At 37.2% G+C, this 20,624-nt stretch overlaps 1 protein-coding gene across 5 annotated transcripts in view; it reads right to left on the bottom strand.

The window, feature by feature from the left end:
* The window catches only part of CDKAL1 (CDK5 regulatory subunit associated protein 1 like 1), a 764,092-nt gene that overhangs the window by 245,505 nt on the left and 497,963 nt on the right, over nt 1-20,624 (bottom strand). For all 5 annotated transcript variants that reach the window (XM_064281331.1, XM_010596186.3, XM_064281335.1 and 2 more), the window contains one exon: nt 3,474-3,619. In XM_064281331.1, coding sequence (XP_064137401.1) covers nt 3,474-3,619 — 146 coding nt within the window. The remainder of the gene's footprint in view (nt 1-3,473; nt 3,620-20,624) is intronic.

Below are 20,624 nucleotides of genomic sequence, written 5' to 3'. Positions count from 1 at the left end.
CTGGAGAAATAAAAATGTGACTTATTTTGATAGAGGCTCATTACAAAAAAAGGCTTCAAAGACTTTAGAGGAAACAAGAGATGCAAATGAAAAATGTTGTTTTTATATTTAAGATTTAAAAAGTAGATAGAAGAAAACAGATGCTCAAACGTAAGCCATGAGCACTTTATGAATGAGGATTCAACACAAAATAGGGCAATGTGATAGAGTATTAGGCCTCCTTTTTCTAAGAATGGAAATACCGTATTGAATTTTAATAACCACCGGACAAAACCATTTTGTGCTGGATCACTTATTGGGACTAGTGGTTTCACAGAAACCCCTGAAACTTTGCTATTTCTAAAATAAGTACTAATTTATTTGGCACAATGTGATGGTAGTTTTTAAAGAGAAAAAATAAGCTAAAGTGTAAGAGCAGAGAATCTGCTTAGAACATTTCATTTATTTCTATATGTTCATCAGAGTTGAAAATTATTCACTAAGAAAGACTTCTCAGAGAGGATAAGAAAACTCTTTTTCACTGAGATCAGAGCAGAGTGGATGCCTCTCCTTTGGGGAGTGTGGCTGTACAAGCCTTCACAAGCAACAGGATGGAATAAATAAAATATACAATCCTATGATTCCGATTCCTAACTCGAGCCATGGTATTTTCAATTACCTCATGTGCATGCGAAAGCTGGACAATGAATAAGGAAGACTGAAGAAGAATTTGAATTCTGGTGTTGTTGAAGAATACTGAATATACCAAGGACTGCCAGGAGAGTGAACAAATCTGTCTTGGAAGAAGTACAGCCAGAGTGCTCCTTAGAAGCGAGGACAGTGAGACTTTGTCTCACTTCCTTTGGAAATATTATCAGGAGTGACCCCATTCATGGAGGACATCATGCTTGGTAAGCGAAAAAGGGTCAGTGAAATAGAGGAAGACCCTCAGTGAGATGGACTGACACACTGGCTGCAACAATGAACTCGGACATAGCAACAATTGTAAGGATAGTGCAGGACCAGGCAACATTTTATTCTGTTATACACGCAGTCACTGTAAGTTGGAACCAACTCAACGGTGCCTAACAACAACGATTCTGATGAACTTTCTAAAACTATGTTAGGATCACTTTATTAGCAGTACTAATCTCATTTCTTTCTCCATAAGGCACCTGAAATTTTCTTAGTCATCTGCTGTATAGACCAGGGATATCATATTGGCTGCCTGCTACAGCATTGCAATAGATCTTAGTTATAATCAAGTGTGAAATTATATACCGGCTTCTTCCTTCGTCGCATAGACAGAATACGATACAGAGTTAATTAAAAAAAAAAAAAAAAAACTCCTGGAAAATTCTAACTATTTGGACTCATAATTTATACTTCCAGTGATCCATAGCACTTGAAAACTGAAATTGGGGATAGATGTGTGTAAAACCAGGTGTCTTCTCTGGGGATCTCCAATATCATCTCCTCAAATTGCTGATATTTTTGGTGCTAGAAATACTTGAGATCCTTGGGTGGAGCAGCTGGTTCTGAGATCCTCCACCATGTTGGAATGGTTCTAGAATAGCTACAGATGCCACAGGGCAACTCAGAATCCAAAGGAAAGACCACAAGCTTAGGCAAGAAACTACTTTCTAAATCTTTAGCGTGATCATCTTTTGACCTCTATATAGTTTATGGATGCTGCTGAAACTTTTGAAGATGCAACAGATTTAACAGGTCCATCTTCAGAGCAACATAAAAGGCTAGAACTTGTTGTGAAATTGTTGCCCATGTTGAGTAGCCACAGTGATTCCCAAAACAACCGAGTCAGCACTCATCCAAATGGAGGTAAAAGAGAGGTGTTGATTCCTTAGCCTCATTTAATCACATTAATACAAGAAACTATTTGGCAAGTGTTCTGGTCTATTCTGCACAACAGGGTGCATGTCCACGCTTGGCAAAATATTGTGCAACAAGTATGAATTGTGCACATTACTTGCTACTGCTTTAATAAGCAAGAGGCAAGGAATTTCACAGGTGCAACAATTTCTTTGCAATTTTGAAAATATTCCACTCACCAGTGCCAGCGTGCCCAAAAGGACTCTCTAACATGAGACAAGTCTGCATACGATAAGGTAGAATAAATGGAAAGAAGGAATATATGACAACAATAGACATCTAACATGAAAATCCTTACTCTTTAGCCTTGACTTCAGGTCTGCTCAAGATCTGAAAGTATTAGAGATGGTGCGATCCATTATTATACTGATTTCTACTTTGATGGCTATATATATCTAATAATTACAATTATGAATTCTTGAAATAAACGCACCATCTATTCACTGATTTGAATATTTGAACAATTAGCTTGAAATTTTAGTACTTAAATGCACACTAAGTGTATTTATCCCTGGTGGTTAGGATAATCAAGAAATGCCTAAAGGTGGGAAAAAAAAATTAGAAAGCCATGTAAAGGAAAGATGAAGAAGGAAGGAGAAAGTAAATAGATGAAGAAAAAGTTTTAAAAGAATTATAAATAGTCAGGATAAGTGACTAATTAAAGGTGGAAAAAATAATTGCTTACAGTTTGTATAAAGCAACCATATCTTTGACATGGTACAAAGGTACATAATTATAAACAAGAAGATGGAAATAAAAAGTTGTATCTTAATTAAGAAAAACAACACAGAAAAATTATGGAAAATAGGAAGACCCATGCCACAAATATGCAAAGATAATTGACATATCCTCAGAGGGCAGAACACTGCCCCATATGTGAGGAGGTTCTGCGCAACCTTGGCCAGTACTTCTATTTCCTGCCACGTATAATCACAGAAGGCAATCAATGTTCTGTGAGGATGAGGAGGAGGACCTTTGAAGAACATAATTATGGGCTGCAAGTGTTTTCTGTGGAAGCAAAATTATCATTCATTTTTGAGGTTGTGTAAATATGCCTTAATTTTGGTCAGTAATAATCTGAACTTTAAAAAATAGAAGCCCAAAGCCTCCTTACAAATCACAACTAAACTACATGGATTCGTGTGTGAAAATGAAGACATTCCAGATACTCTTCAAAAAAAAAAAAAGCACTATTTAGTAGGAAATAATCTTTCGTAGTGACATGATTTGGCCTACCTCCATGTCAAAACCAGCTCACAACTTCAAAAAACCACATTAAAGGAGATTTGAGCACAGGAAAGCTAAAGCCGTTTTCATCTACCAGGTCAGGTATAAAAACAATCACGATTCACATAATCTTAGAAAGACGGGCAATCTTACACAAATTAATGGTGTGTCATGTACAGATGGAAGGTGGATATAGACCGAGGAGAAAGAAGAAACCACATCAAGGGTACCTAAGGAAACACGAAGGCTTTGAAAGCTGTGAAAAAGTCTCACCCTCTCTCGTATCTTTAATTGCGAGGCCACAATAAGTGCATTTTGCCACATGCTTTTGAAAGTAAAAAAGACATGGTTATTTCCTTAAATACTAACAGACTTACTTCTCTTTCAGAAAATCCACTACTCTTTTGAAGTCAGCCACACAGTATTCTCTTTTCATTTCCATGAGTACAGTGTCAGAGGCAGACTGGACTGGTATATGCAGAAAGGCGTAGACTCTGGGGTGATTAAGGATTTTCGCCATTTCCTTAAAAAAAAAAAAGAAGGGGAAAATATTAATCATTTTAATGCATCACAGAACAGTTTCCCTCAGATCAACACTCCCATGTGTAAGCAAATAAATAAACGTGGTCGAAAACAGACCTATCATAAAAAAAAATAGAGGCTCTTACAGTGACTGTCAAACGGCAATCTTCTTTGATGACATTTAGGAATTTAATACCACTTTTGGAAGATTCCACCTGAGGATTATTTCCTCATATTCACCATCACTCTTAGGTGATAAAACAGAGGGGGAAAAAACCATGTAATGCCTAAAGATTTTTCAATACTTCAAGATAAACACCATTCCTCTCTCCCCTCAAAGAAATTTTATGTTCTGTCTTATTACATTAGCAAGAGAAGCAACAATATTTAAGACCAACAGTTGAAGCCCCATAATCCTGTGTACTTGAAAAGCAAAAGTTTCTGAAATTTAGGGTAAGTCAACACTTTTTTTTTTTAAATGCTGGAGGAGAAAAAGAAGTCTACAACTCACCTGCTTCCTCTTCATATTTCAATTTCCCGTCAGTTAATGACATATTTTTTTGAGCATCTACTATGCACAAGGCACAGTTCCAGACAAGGGGCCAGCCAGTTCACCACTGGTTAACTACTGACATCAACCTTTAAGTTGTTGCAGAGTTCAAAAAGAGAAAGAAGGGGAGAACAGGAAGGAAAATCTATCTTGGAAAGTTAAATGGAACGAATCTGAGTGAAATAAATGAGGAAACAGAGAATATTTTAAAATTCCTCCAAGGATAACAAAATAGAGTGATCAAACTGTGGTAACCTAAGCATTTATACAAGCAATGAGAACACTGATTAATTTAGCCCTTCTTCACTGCTGCATGCTGTCAGGACATCACTTTGAGAGAGAGGGTGTGACAGGGAGAGGGAGAGAGCAAGCAGAGTCCAACAGTGGTAAAAATGTCAAGAAAGGAGATGCTCTTTAATAACTTGCACGTGCTCAGTGATTTTTAGTTTTCAAAGTACTGAACTTTCACATCTGTTATCTCATTTCATCCTTAGAACAATATTTTGAGGGATCTTATGGAGTCAAAAAAAAAATTCCATATATACAGTCACCTCATAGTTATTCAGGGGGCAGTCATGCATATGGATCAACCATATCCTCTGTTTCTCGATTTTCTTTATATTGACTGTGAATGCTAGTATTTTTACTAAAGAGCCCAGTGGAAGAAAAGGCAGGTTAACTCAAACCAGTTCCCTTCTTAGTAACAGCTTAGTTGTTTTTATAAATCCTATGGAAAAGAAAATCAAATTACGAAATGAAATTACTTGTGGATGTCTATTCTCCATACATTCACTAACCAGAAATTAATGGGCATATATACCTTGTTATTATAGACTACTCAATTGGAATTGGTGCTAAAGAATTTCTTCTCAAGCAGGAAAATAACTGGTAAGACATAATCTAAAGGTTCCCTGTTAGGCTTCTTGGCTGGGTTTTTAGTCAGGAGGCTTTTCATGTCCTTATTCAGTACGTAGTATACATAAGACGGTGTGAGGCAGAGCAACGCTGACCATTATGTACCCTATAATAAACATGATGGTCTTTTTCTTTGATTCTCTGCCTTTCACATTTTTTACTACTGAAAATTAAGACTCCAAAAAAAAAAAAAAAATTAAGAAAAATGATTGTACAAAGATCTTTGTTTTTCTAAAGGGGCAGGATTCACAGTTTCAAATGGCTTTCAGCATATCAGTTGGAGCTCTGGTGGTGCCATGGTTAAGAGTTCAGCTGCTAACCAAAAGGTCAACAGTTTGAATTCACCAGCTGTTCCTTGGAAACCCCATGGGACAGTTCTACTTTGTCCTAAAGGGTCGCTATGAGTTGGAATTCACTTGATGACAACTGGTTTTGTTTTGTTTTCTTATTGTGAGAAATGACACTTTAACACATAGTTGTCAGTGTTGTTAGCTGCTGTTGACTGGGCTCCTACTCACAGTGGCAGACTACTGTGATCCACATGGTTTTCACTGGCTGACCTATGGAAGTAGATTTCCAGGCCTTCCTTCCCAGTCCAACAGAAGTCTGGAAGCTCCACTGAACCCTGCTCAGCATCATAGTAACACGCAAGCCTCCAGACTTTGTGAAATGAAACTTCACTCCTAATCTCTGTTCCTTGCTTGATTTCTAGAGAAATGGCAATAGTGATAATGCCCACATAATAGGGCCATTGTGAGAATAAGATAATCGGGTATGCACTTACATAGCAAGCACTCAACATGTAACTTATTTAATATTCTTCTTCCTTGGAAACTATTTAAAGTCCATGGTAACACAATTTCAATTGATTAATGGGAACTTATCAATACATAGAAAAGTTTTTCAATGAGCTGGTTCTCTAACTAGCATTTGAAGGAGAAAGAACGTGTACTGAGTTGGTTTAAGTAAATCTGAAAGGGGCTTACCAGCAAACGTGACCCTGAGCCAGAAAGGGTAGCAGTTTCTCTTGGAAACACTCAGGGTGGCCTGTTACTCTAAACAGGATACTGTGCTAGATGGAGCATTTCCCTGTTACAGTATGACAATTTACAAATTAAAATGTTAATAGCAAACAAGAAGGATAAATCTAGCGGTTGTTTTCCTTTGGTTCTCAAGATATAACTCTCCCCACTAGTAATTACCTTCAGCTTCATATTACATACAGACTTTGCAACTTTATAATGTTAGGTACTAGAACACAAAATAAACATAAACTTGCCCCTTAATTAAGGTCTATGATTCTGCCACTAAAAGAATCATGAGTTAACATAGAATAATGTACCCCAGAAGGAGACCTGGTGGTGCAGTAGTTAAGCGCTCAGCTGCTAACTAAAAGGTTGGCAGTTTGAAGTCACTGGTGGCTCCATGGAAGAAAAGACCTGGCAATCTGTTTCCATAAAGATTACAGCCTAGGAAACCCTATCGTACAGTTCTACCCTGTCCTACAGGGTCTCTATGAGTTGGAATCGACCTGACAGCACACACTAACAAATGTACCCCAAACAGACAAAGTGCTTATTGTTGTTTTGTTTTTTCTTCTATCCCTCTTCTCTTTCAGCACTCTGAATTAAGGATAACCTTTGCTCTCTGTTCTACCTTTCACAATCCTTCTCATATTTATAAGGTTCAGCTTGTAGTTACAGGTTCTCTTGTGGGAGAGATTACTTCTTCTATAGATTCATCAGCAACCCGTTCCTGGTGTTACTACAGTGTTTACTTAGTTCTATCTTGCAACAAGAGTCCCCGGGTGGTACAAATGGTTACTGCACTCAGCTGCTAATCAAAAGGTTAGAGGTTCAAGTCCACCTAAAGGTACCAAGGAAGAAAGGCCTGGTGATCTACTTCTGAAAAATCAGCCATTGAAAGCCCTATGGAACACAGTTCTACTCTGATCCACAGGAGGTCACCATGATTCAGAATCAACTCAAAGGCAACTGGACTAGACCTTGCAATATGATCATGAATCTTCACCAAGACGGAAAGCTCCACAGGGCAGGGACTGATTGTTTTACCCCTCTCTCTCTATCCCTCCAATGGCTGGTCAATGTTATGTATACCACCAAACATTTAAATACACATGTAGGTTAAAGCCGCATCAACATACAGAGAAAGAGATTTATAACTGCCACTTGACAGGGTAACAATTTTTCAATTAGCAATAGCTCCGTTTGGCTGCAGCAGTTAAACAAGCATATATTCTGGCATGCCTTAAGTTTTGAACAAGTGCAAAGAAGTGAATATAAAAGTAAATATGAATACAAACATAAATCCTAATCAAGACACTTCATAGGTAGTCCCATCGGGGGTTATATTTCTAAAGGTCTGTTGGACCTTTAGATTGGAATCACAGTGCATTTTCTTATGGACGTAATTTAGAAATGACATGAAGTCCAGGTTAACAAAAGGAAAACACTTAGTTCAAAATGTGGCTGATCGACTAATGGCAGCCATGAGTAACCCTGTGTTGTGAGCTGGGTGAGAGAGCCCATGTAAAGGGGCAAGTATATGAATGAGCATGTGTGTATACATATGGTGTGTGTATGTGTGTGTGTAAACATGCACATTTTCAGGAGTTCTGGTAGCAATAAGCATCAAAATCGTGCCTATTTTAATATAATATAGGCTCATGTATAATTTAAGGGTTAATATATTAACGCTGCTTAAAACCCAGATGGTGACTATTTTATAGTCAGAAACCAGAGAATGGGTAATCAGGTCAACAAACCAGCGTTTCTATCTGGGGCTTTTACGAGAAGTTCCCCTCTTAACAAAGGGGCAATCATCTTGATGTTTATTTATTTCTTCATTTATTTTGCTGAGCTTGGAAAGTGAAGAAAAAAATAGTGACTTGAATGAAAACAGGTTTAACTTAAAAAAGCAATCCTATGTATGGGTACTTTTTTTAAAAGAACTTTTTTACATTTCACTTCTATTGCTCTGTAGTCATCAAATTAATCATCGCCTTCTGCCTGGTCTCGAATATACACATTTATTCTACCTGGTCTTGAATATACACACTGCCAGCTTAACAATGTCACTCTGTGTGTGAGAGAGTATATCAAATACTTTAAGATTTCCATTCAGATGCGTTTGCATTTAGACGGATAGTTACCAGTTAGAAAGCCTCCTCAGATTACAGTTTTATTATGAAGTGTATGTATTTAAAATGCTAAACTTTACACTCTTTCCAGCTAACTGAAAACATATAATAAAGGAAAAAAGCATTTCAAAAGAGAGAAAAGTACCATTTCTTTTAAGTATTTTAAATAGCTTTACTGAGACATAATTTACATGTCATACCTACATATATTTAAAGTGTGCAATTAAATGTTTTTTAGTATATCCAGAGTTCTGCAAGTATCACCACAATCTAATTTTAGAACATTTTCATTCCCCCTAAAAGAAGCTCTTAACCCATTAGCAGTCGCTCCCCATTCTCCTCCAACTAACTCATCCCTCCCAGCCCTAAGCAACCACCACCTGCCTTCTGCCTCTGTAAATCTGCCTATTCTGCGTACTTCAGGTAAATGGAATCATAATACGGGGCCTTTTGTGACTGGCTTCTTTTACTTAGCATAATGTTTTCAAGAATCATTCATGCTGTAGCATGTATGAATTTTCTAAGATGAATAATAAAAAAAAAAAAAAAAAAAAAAAAATTTTTTTTTTTTTTTAGTGATTTAGTATTTACTGAATACATTATATCGTTCTATTGTCAAGCTATTCTAAATGTTCTGATGATTATTAATTCGAGTGAGGCAAATCTGCTGCAAAAGGCCTCTTTAAAGTGTTACAAAGCAAATACGTCACTTTGAGGACTACGGTGTGCCTAACCCAAACCATGGTATTTTCAAACACCTCATATGCATGCGAAAGCTGGACAATGAATAATGAAGACCAAAGAAGGGTTGATGCCTTTGAATAATGGTGTCGGTGAAGAATATTGAATACACCATGGTCTGCTAGAAGAATGAATAAATCTGTCTTGGAAGAAGTACAGCCAGAATGCTCCCTAGAAGCAAGGATGGCGAGACTGTCTTACATACTTTGGACATTATCAGGAAGGGCTAGTCCCTAGGGAAGGACATCATGCTTGGTAAAGTAGAGAATAATCGAAAGAGAGGAAGACCCTCAGTGAGATGGACTGAAACACTGGCTGCAACAACAGGCTCAAACATAACAACAATTGTGAGAATGGCGCAGGACCCGGCAGCATTACGTTCTGTTGTACAAAGGGGTCACTGTGAGTGGGAACCGACTTGACGACACCTAACAATGTGTTAAAGCCAGTTCCATATATAATTATGGAATTTAAAAACACAATCAACCTAATGGCATGATTGGTTGGTTTATATAAGATATCATAAATAACAATTATAATAGGTATTAAATTCCTATTAAAAAAAAAAGGTTCTCTTAAAATTAAAGAGTGGGGGCCATAAGTGATAATGATATCATGGTTTCTTTAGATCTCTTTTTTCAGGCAGTTAGTAGCTCTACTTTCAATGCCAGAGCACTCTGTACTCTATACTTCTATTAGGACTCATCTCCCAGTACTGCTATTACACCATACAAGCTCATGTCCTCCACTCTACTATGAGCTTGTTGTTGTTAGGTGTCGTCAAGTTGGTCCCAACTCACAGTGACCCTATGTACAATGGAATGAAACACTGCTGGGTCTTGTGCTACCCTCACAATTGTTGTTATTTTGTTTATCTTTATTTCCCCATTTCCTTGCCCAGTGCCTAAGCCTTAAGGGCTAACATTACAGTTGAATGAATGAATGAACAATTGAATGACCCAATCAATTAATCAACATGGTTATTTTGGAGTAAATCCTGTAAAAACTTCTAGGAAATGGTCATAAGAGCAATGCCTGTATTCTAGGAGATGTCATTTATGGAGTCATCTTCAACATTCCCAAAGTCATACTAGTCAAGATAGAGTGAGGCCAGAATTATATCGTACATTATGTCATTAATGCCATTTTAACAGCCACTAAGTGACTTACTAGTACCTACATTTACTTTTAGCAATCTAATAATAAGTTATCATTAAGAGCATCAGAAAGTGAATGAGGGAGCACAAGACGGGAAAATTTCTAATCCTCCTGTCCCAAATGGAGAAGTTTAGGCATTTAGAAAAAATTCTACTTTACATTTGATCTAAAACTTAATTATGGAGCCCTGGTGGCAAAGTGGTTAAGAGCTCACCTGCTAACCAAAAGGTTGGCAATTCAAATCCACCAACTGCTCTTCTTGGAAACCCTATGGGGCAGTTCTACTCTGTCCTATAGGGTTGCTGTGAGTTGGGATTGACTTGATGGCAACGGGTTTGGTTTTGTTTTATAACTTAATCCTAACAAGAAATTCACTTCTAACCTCGAAAGAGTTAACTTATCAGTGTTTGGGCTAAAATAAGTTGAGACAAAATGTCTGTTCTAATTAGTTTTCATAGAAATGCAAAAGGATTTCAATATTCCTTTACCATTACCACTTCATCAGAATCAATAATCAGCCTTCACATTACGAAGATAAAACTACATATACATCTTGTTCCACTTAATACTAATGTCACAACGCTAAGAGTTGTAACTCTAAGCGCGTGCACACACACACATTTGTTTTCAGCTGATATTATCAGTTTTTTAATTTAATTATTATTCTCCCCTCCTAAGGCCAAGAAATCAAAAGAGACATTAGTAGGCCAAAAACCAAATCTGGTATCCTGATTGTGGTGGTTGTGAGTACACGGATTTACATTAAAATCCATGAAACTGAACACAGACCAAAAGTCAATTTGACTGAACTATTTTAAAATAAAATAATGAAAGGCAAATCTAACAGTAAAATCTGCTGTGATTCAAACACTATATAACATTCAGTAGGTATATGTTAAAAAAAAATATATATATATAAAAAAATACACTTAAAATTTCTTTTTTCCCTATTTTAAAGAAAGATCGAGTCTACTGAACACTAAAAGAATGAATCATTTATAGAACAATTTAATGGGAAAAGGGCAGCTCGATTAGATTATTTGGCTCAGACAATCCTACTGGTTTCTCTTAAACATGACATAAAGAATTGGGGAATCCAATGGAAAGGTAGATGTTAAAACTCTATTTTAAAACATTTAACTCTCATTTATCTATGGTCTGATTATCCAAATTGAGGCTTACCTAAAAGATAACTTTTGTTTCATGTTTTAGGCAGTATACAGGAGAAAGAATGGCCTAGTCATTTAACTGTTCTTGTTGTGAGTTCCTGGAATACAAACTGAGCAAGTATTTGTTAAACATCAAACTGTGTTTCTGGGATTGGGGATGCAAAGAAGGCTCGCAGTTTATAAGACCGTAAACACATTTTTTTTTTTAATGGAAACCCTGATGGCATAGTGGTTAGGTGCTACAGCTGCTAACCAAAGGGTCGGCAGTTCAAATCCACCAGGCGCTCCTCAGAAACTCTACGGGGCAGTTCTACTCTGTCCTATAGGGTCGCTATGATTCGGAATCGACTTGACGGCACTGGGTTTTGGTTTTAAACACATAATAGTCTCCTTTGTTGATTCTGCTGCTGATGGAGGACTTACTCTGTGTCATCACAGTGCTGAGCAGTTTATGCGCATCTCGTTTCATTCCTCACTCTATGATACAGGTATGTTTATTATTTCTCTGGTAGACTGTATTGCTGTTTCTCAAATGTTCTGGTTTCCCTTCCTGTGGGAGTATGACATATCCCTGCCTAGTTAAGCTCAGGAGTGGCCTCTGACTGACTATGGGCAATGAAATGTGGGCAGAAAAGACATGTGCTACTTCTGAGGAGAAGCTTTACAAGCCAGTGGTTCTCTGTACCTCCCCGCAATCTTCTTCCACAGTCTAAGTCCTAGGTGGCAAACAACTTGAATAGAACCTCAGCCAATCCATTAGGAATATTGTAGCATGAGCGAAAAATACGTATTCTTAAAAGCCACTGAGATTTTGGGGGTCATCTGTTACATAACATAACTTAGTTTATCTTTACTGATACATTTCCATTTTATGAATTAAAAAAAAACAAAAAAACCAAGGCTTGGAGAAGTTCAAAATAATATGTCCACAATCAAAAAGGAGTAAGTGGAAGGAACTAGAATTAGAACCTAAGTCTGTAAGACTACGGAGTCCCTTTTTATAATGAATTTTCTGTAAATACTGGAAGTGTGTATCAGCTGCAAAGGTAGAATAGGGAGGAAGCGATCAGTGGCTATATGGGTACCAGAAGGTTCCACTAATTACGAATGATAAACAAAAATTTCCAAGGCAAAACTGCAATAGGTAACATATAATAATATACTTCAGTGCCGTGAAATACAAGGTTGTAAATTTTATAAAACAATTTAGTAGCCTGTCATATCAGTTCTTTCTTTTCTTCTTATTAGTCTAATATCAATTACGTATTTAAAAGCACATTTGAGAAAAATAAGTACATTTGGGGACCACTTAATGATTCTCAACACATTTACTCTTATCAAATATACCAGTTGCTCCATACTTTGTTGAAATCATTTTAAAGAGAGAATTGTTAATTTGAGGCTTACGGGATCCTGGGAGATAGAACCCATTAACTGTTACCTTTAGAAAAAAAGGTGCATAAAATAATTGAACATAAAATACTGGAAAAAAAAAATCATCATTCTTTTAAAATGAATGCTTCTCTCTTATAAAAGCAACCAATGCGCATTCTTTCAAAATTTTGGGAAAATACAGAAAAACAGAATGTGAAAAGCTTATCATTGCTCAAAACAATCCTTGTTAAAAGAAAAACTTATTACTGTTAATACCATCTTGAAACAACTGAATCATAAAATTGTATCTTATACTATACTATCTAGTGGGTTAGGAAAAGTGAAATGATTTCAGAGACTAAAATAATACATTAATATTTCTTGATAATACATCATCCAATGTGTGCTCCATTTCTTCAAAAAGAAAAAAAAAAAAGGAAGAAAACTTTTCTTTTAAGCAGGGTCCAAATCACCAGGGCACTTATACTAAAGGGGCTCTCAATGCCTCCTCATTAGGATAACAGGAGAAAGAAATCTGAATATGAAAACAGCAAACAAAGGAGAATCAGAGATAAGAATCAGCAAAACATCTTAGAACCGTTCCTAAAAAAATTATCACCATTAGAGTAATAACAGTTTTCCCTGGAGGTATGGTGAGAGAATAGAAGCCCTGGTGGTACAGTGGTTAAGTACACAGCTGCTAACCTGGAGGTCGGCGGTTTGAACCTAACAGCGGCTCCACTGGAGAAAGATATTGCAGTTAGCTTCTGTAAAGAATACGGCCTTGGAAACGCTATGGGGCAGTTCTACTCTGTCCTATAGAGTTGCTGTGAGTCAGAATCAACCAGATGGCCGTAGGTTTATGATGAGAGAATGGAAAAAGTAATAGACATGGAAAGGAAAAAAAATTCTTTGTTCAAAGAGAAAATAAAACTGAGAATAGAAGTAAACAGCGTAAGAGGGATGGTTGATTCCTTCCCCATCCCCCAAATTTATTGCACTTAAAAGAATTCTTAATCCTTTTAATAGACTTTGGATATTAAAAATAGGGACTACTGGCTGCGAACTGAAAGGTTGGCAGCTCGAATCCACAAGCGGCTTGTTGGGAGAAAAGACGCAATGATCTGCTCCCGTAAAGATTATTGCCTAGGTGGTGCAGTGGTTGAGAGACATGGTACAGAGCCATGGTGGTGCAGTGCTTGAGGGCTAGAACGCTAACCAAAAGGTCAGCAGTTTGAATCCAACAGCCTGTCCTTGGAAACCCTACGGGGCAGTTCTATGCTGTCCTACAGGGTTGCTATGAGTTGGAATCAACTCGATGACAATGGGTTTGTTTTTTTTGGTTTTGATTTGGTTTGCTATGAGTCGGAATCCACTGGACGGCACACAACAACAACAAGAAAATAGTCATTACATCAGAATGATTACAGAAGAATCAGGAAAGCTCCCAGGTCTCTACTGATGTTGGAAATAATATCAATTATTCCCTGTCCCTGAACAAAGAGAATGTGACCCAGCTGGAGTTGGACTCACAAAGACACATCATCTGGGCCCTGAGGTACAAAGACAATCTTGGAAAATAATCTTTTAGGGAACCTTTCACATAAGCCAATCTAACTGAACACGACAGACTTTCCACTCTTATCTTTTTCTATTAGTATTTAATGAATAGAAAATTTGTTGGACCAATGAAGACCCTCCTGACTGTCATTACTGAAACCTCCACCAATGACTGTTAAGAAAGGCAATGCAAAATGTAGGATCACAGTTTCTAGTCCATCTGTGAAAAGGTGAAGCTTTCAATGTTTGTGCCCATTTTGTAATGCTGATATATACTGATGACTCTGTGATGTTCCCAGGACATGGGCAGACACAGCATGCTTGTCTGTTTTCCCACTTTTGTCTATTCTGTAATATTTTTGGACTTAGGCAGACATGGCTGTGGCAGCATGCTTGTCCGATTTCCCACTTTTGCCTCTTTGAATATATGCTGAATAAAACTTTCTTTGTGCTTTACTAAACTTTGTGATGTTTTTACCCTACAACACTACAAATCACCATGTTACTAATGGAATGCAGTAGTAATAATAATAACAAATTAATATCCCAAGGCTGTAAACGCTGCTGATTCTCACTTGTTATCTCATTGAAACCTTAGTACAAACATAGAAGTAGTTTTATTTTACTCAAGATTCAGCGACGTTAACTAGCATGCCCAAGGCATAACAGTGGGACAAGAATGTAAATATGTCCCCCTAACATTACTAAGACAGGGAGCAAAGGCCCTGAGATCAGAAGGTGTCTGTTTGAGGAACAGCAAAGAGACTAGTGTGGTTAGAAGAGAAACAAGTAAAAAAAAGAGACAGGCTGTACTATCAGGGAGGTAATACGGGGTTGGGCGTGGAACCTAGGGGCTTATTAAGACAAGGAACACAGGTTCTCCCAAATCTGCAAACAAAATAACAGGAGATCGGCAAAGGCTCAGAGACAAGGCCATTCCCCAGGACAATGCGGCATGCATACAAAAATAGCCTGCAAACTTCTTTAAAGTTGCCTTTCAGAAGCAGCTGGAGAAAACCAGCCCCAGGGACATGTGCAGAACATCCACCTGTGACCGCTGTGTGACGTTCCACCAGGGGCAGTGAGGGGCTGCAGCCCTAGCCAGGGAATCAAACCCGGGGAGCGAGAGACCATGCAGGTGTGACACCCCATAATAAGTCCTGCTATGAATCCCAGAGGCCTCCAGCACAGAAGCCATCTTGGAAAGCTGCTGCGCATGCACCTTAGTTAACATATCCCTGCCTATGTCTATGAATAAATATGAATCTTTTCCTGCCCAAGAACTTTTAAAAACTCAGGCCTGTCTTTTGTTCTGTGAGACGAGGGTAAGCGTTGCTCTAGGCCTTCCTTGTCTCTGCTTGCAAGCCCCTACAATAAAGTTTTGCTCGTGTGGAAAACTCTACGTGCCTTACCTGCTCATTCTTGACCAGTGAGAGGCAAGAACTTTGTTCTGGTAACATTACTCCAACAAATCCCTCACGAAAGCATCATTCCTGTGGATTTACCTATCTATGTTCCTCCCTAAACCTAAAATCATATCTGAGGAATAGCTATTTCAAGCAAATGTTTTCTAATTTGAGGAACTACGTTATTTGTGTGAAGAACAAACTAATTCCCAGAAGGTGTTAACAATAAATCATTTCTGGGAGTAGGGGAAGAAGGAAGCCATGTAGATTGGTCTCTCTAAAATAGAACTTAAAAAAACATCAAAGACATTTTTAATTTTACCAGTTGTGAACAACTTCTTCAGGTTGGTGTTAACTTGACTATAATAAGCCCAAAATGGAGTCTACTTACACTAAGACCCACATCAACAACTTAGACCTAAGTTTCTACTTCATTGTAAAGCCTGACCTTCCTAGAAGCCAAAACTTAACCAGTCCGGCTTGCCACCTTAGCTATAGTATATGACCTGGCTATAAAAGTTCCCAATATGCCATATAGGGAAAGTAACTTAGAACTAACCAATTACATTTTGCCCAATGTTACTGCCTTGTTCTTACACAACCTTACCTGTATTACCTTTGTCTCTTCTGCGTATCCTTCAGACCTCTAATCTGACTTACAAACTGGATGCATTTTAACTAATAAATTGCTAAACAAAGACAATGAGTTCAAACAAAAATTAATATTTTGTTGAAAATTTCTTTTTAATACCAGTCTTATAAAAAAATGTACGGATATTTGATTAAACAAAACATATGAATTCAATGCCTCTTCAAATTAGGTGATAAATTAATGGGAACTTTGTAGCCTTTTGCAACTGAACAATATGGAGTTTAGTACGAATTCAAAAGTGGGTATATATATTTTTAAGAGGCAACAAAGGCAAGGCACAACAATTCTCTATATTCACCTGGGGCAACAGAGGGAAATGGAGAGTCAGGAACAGAAGGAGGATAAGGAATGTGTGGCTAGTTGCCCCCATGAACAATGGCATCCTTTGTTATAAGGCTAAAAAAAAAAAATGGATGGCGCCCAGCTACTATTACTGAACATTTTGAACTAAGATTCCACAGAAGAATCCTGATCAAAAGGGGGAAATACAGAACAAAATTTCAAATTCTCATGGAATCCAGACTTCCTGGAGCCATGAAGGCTGGATGAACCCCTAAAACTACTGCCCTGAGATAATCTTTAATCCAAAAATAGTCCTTCAAGTCTTCTTAAAAACCAAAGAATAGTTTAGCTTAACTAGTTAAAAAAATGCCTGCTTTCAGCATTATGTTTTTTAAGAACTAGCTATATGGGATCAAAATGACAACAGCAACTTGAAAGATTAGATAGGAACCTTAGGGGGCAGTGAGTTTATGTCAGTGGGGGAGGAACAGTTCAGAAAAGGAGGGTGAGAATGACTGCACAACTCAAAGAATGTAATCAACGTCACTAAATGGTACATGTAGAAACTGTTGAATTGGTGTATGTTCTGCTGTGTATATTCTGAACAACAACAACAAAGAGGCAACAAAGAGGGACATATTCCCCTCCCTGATCTACTTTAAGTGCTTTCACTTGGTTAAATTGGCTTCACGTGCCAGTTCTTTAATTGGAACTGAAATGAAAGCATTTCTAGTTACCACATGGTAAGTCAGCTCGTCAAAGAACACCTTGTCAGAATATTTTCTGAGATTCTAACCTGCTGCTTTCTTATACACTGTGGGCTGCAAAAGGATCAGATAGCAACTTTAGCATGTATAGAAAGATCAGGAAAAAGTTTCATTTGGTGAGCCAAATTTACTTTTTAAGACTTATTACTTTTACTTTTTTTTTTAATCAAATGAAAGTTAAGATTCTATGCAACCAATCAAAATAGATTTCTACAGATTAGAGGGAGAAATTAAGTTTTTTTTTTTCCCCTCAATTTTATATGGAATGGCAAGAGTCCTCAAATAGCTAATGAAATGTTGATAAAGAAGAACAAAGTAAGAGGGCTCATATTTCCTGATTTTAAAACATATAGCTATAGTAATCAAAACAGCCTAATATCGGTATAAAATGGACACAAAGACCAATGAAATAGAATTAAGAGTCCAGAAATAAAACCACACATCTATGGTCAACTGATTTTTGACAAGGGTGCTAAGTCCATTGAATCGGGAAAGAAAAGTCTCTTCAATAAATGGTGCTGAGAAAATTTGATATTCATATGCAGAAATATGAAACAGGATCCATGCCTCATACCATACACAAAAACTGATTCAAAATGGATTAAGGACCTAAATGTGCAAACTAAAACCATAAAACTCTTAGAAGAAAATGCAGCAGCAATGCTGTTGGGCCTAGCTTATAACAATCTATTATCTAATACAATAACAAAGGCACACACAGCAAAAGACAAACTAGATAAATGGGACCTCACCAAAATTAAAACAAACTTTACAAAAAGTGAAAAGACAAGCTACGCACTGGGAGAATATCTTCGGAAACCAAATATCCAATAAAAATCTAAGAAACAAAATATATATAAAACTTTAACAACTTAATAACAACAAGACAACCCAATCATCAAATGGGAAAAGGATTTGGATAGACATTTCACCAAAAAGGACATACATATGGGCACCAAACACATGAAAAGATGCTCAACATCATTAGCCATCGAGAGGCACAAATCAAAACCACAATGAGATACCATTATACTCCCACTAGTATAGCTTAGATTAAAAACAAAACAAAAAAACAGGAAATAACAAATGTTGGCAATGATGTAGGGAAATTGGAACGTTTACCCATGGCTGGTGGAAATGCAAAATGGTACAGCCGTTGTGGAAAACAGTGTGGTGGTTCCTCAAAAAACTAAAAATAGAACTACCATATGATCCAGCAATTCCACGCCTAGATATATACCCAAAAACTTGAAAGCACAGAGACTCAAAAGGAGACTCATACACCAATGTTCACTGCAGTACTATTCACAACAGCGAAAAGTTGGAAACAACCTAAACGCCCATCAACAGATTAATGGCTAAACAAAATGTGGTATATACATATGATGGAAAACTACTCAGCCAGTAAGAGAAATGAAGTCTTGATACATGCTACAATATGGATGAGCTGGAAGACATTATGCTGAGTGAAATAAGTCAATCACAAAAGGACAAATATTGTATGACCCCACTTACATAAAAAGACAGGCAAATGTTTACAGACAAGAGTTTACTAGTGGTCACCAGGGGTGGAAGGCAGGGGTTGAAAGGGGACGTTATTGCAAAAACTTAATTTCAGTTTACAGTCACGTAAAAATTCCATAGTTAAGAGTAGGGTAGCACAGCTGATTAACGTAATTGATGTCAATAAGCTGTACACTTGTAAAAGGTTGAAATGGTAAAAGTTATGTGATAGATATACTTACAACCATGACACACACACACACACACACAGAGTAGCTGCCAAGCCTGCTTATGTATAACCAAATACTTCATGGGATTTTGTTTCTCAGTTTGGAGGTTTAGGGCCATAGTTTCATGTGATATCCCAGTTAATTGGTCTAATAAAGCATTTATTGCTTCTGTTCTACCTTCTAGTTTGTTGGGTAGTGCCTGGGATTTTAAAAGCTTCCAAGTGGCTAACCAAAGCACAATAACTGGTCTCTATTAGCCTGGAGCACCAGAGGAAAGAGAATCAGGAATAGGAGGAGGAAATGGAATGTGCGGCTAACTGCATTATGAACAACAGCCTACGTTGCCATGAGACCAGAAGAACTGGATGGTGCCCGGCTACTACTACTGAACATTTTGATCAAAGAATCTATAGAAGAATCTTGACTGAAGTGGGAAATGCAGAACAGAATTTCAAACCCTCACTGACTGTAGACTTTCTGGAGCCATGGAAGCTAGATAAACCCTCAAAACTATTGCCCTAAAATAATCTTTAAACCTTAAACCAAAAATATCCCCTAAAGTCTTCTTAAAACCAAACAATAGTTTAGCTTAACTAGTAAAGAAAGTCTGCCTTAAGCATTATGCTCTGTGAAGATCTATCTACATGGGATCAAACTGACAACAGGAACTCAAAAGATTAGATGAGAACCTCAGGGGGCAGTGAGTTTATGTTAACGGAGCAGAAAGGGAAAACTCAGAGAAGGAGGGTGAGAATGGTTGCACAACTTGAAGAATGTAATCAACGTCACTGTAATGTACATGTAGAAACTTGAATTGGTATAGTTTTTGCTTTGTATATTTCAACAAGAAAAAATAAAAGAAAAAGGTTTTTATTTTCCTCCTTTTTGTCAAAGTCTATGGCCTCTACAAATATAAAAATCTGATGCTTCTTTTTTGCAAGGTTCTGCCTTATGATAATAGAGGAATTATTTCATGAATAAGTATTTTCAGATCTTAAATTATGTCACTTTTATAGGATTTTTTTCTTTTTGTCAAAAGATAGCAGAATGGGCTTTGAAAAACTTTCCAACAATCAGATGTGTTGTAAATATGTATTATTAACATATTATGTTTATCTAGCTTCAGAACTGGGTAAAAAAAAAAAAAACCTGGGTCTAAATAACGTAACACGCTCTATTACATGCAAAGAATTTCCTTCTACCTTAGGTGAGAAAAATAAAAATTTCTAGAACAGTTATTTTGTCTTTTTAATATTGTAAAATTAGATAGATTGAAAGTATAGAAAACAGCTATGAAAAGAAAGAAATATGTCAATGTGTAACACGCCGAAGTGAACCAGGATGGAGAGTGACAGTAATTTTCAACAGTTTCCTATATAATATTTAGATCACTATGCCCTGTCCTCGCAGGACTCTAAATAATCTACCCATAGAACTAACTACTAGCACAGTTCAGAGAGCATACCACAGAAAAAAATTGGGAATTATTCTCAAAGGGGTGTCCCTAATGACATGGTATCAAGAAGTGAGAGAACACAT

Source organism: Loxodonta africana, chromosome 1 (assembly GCF_030014295.1).
Source record: "Loxodonta africana isolate mLoxAfr1 chromosome 1, mLoxAfr1.hap2, whole genome shotgun sequence".
NCBI lineage: Eukaryota > Metazoa > Chordata > Mammalia > Proboscidea > Elephantidae > Loxodonta > Loxodonta africana.
The sequence above is the reverse complement of the archived record's forward strand: the minus strand, read 5'-3'. Positions and strand labels throughout refer to the sequence as shown.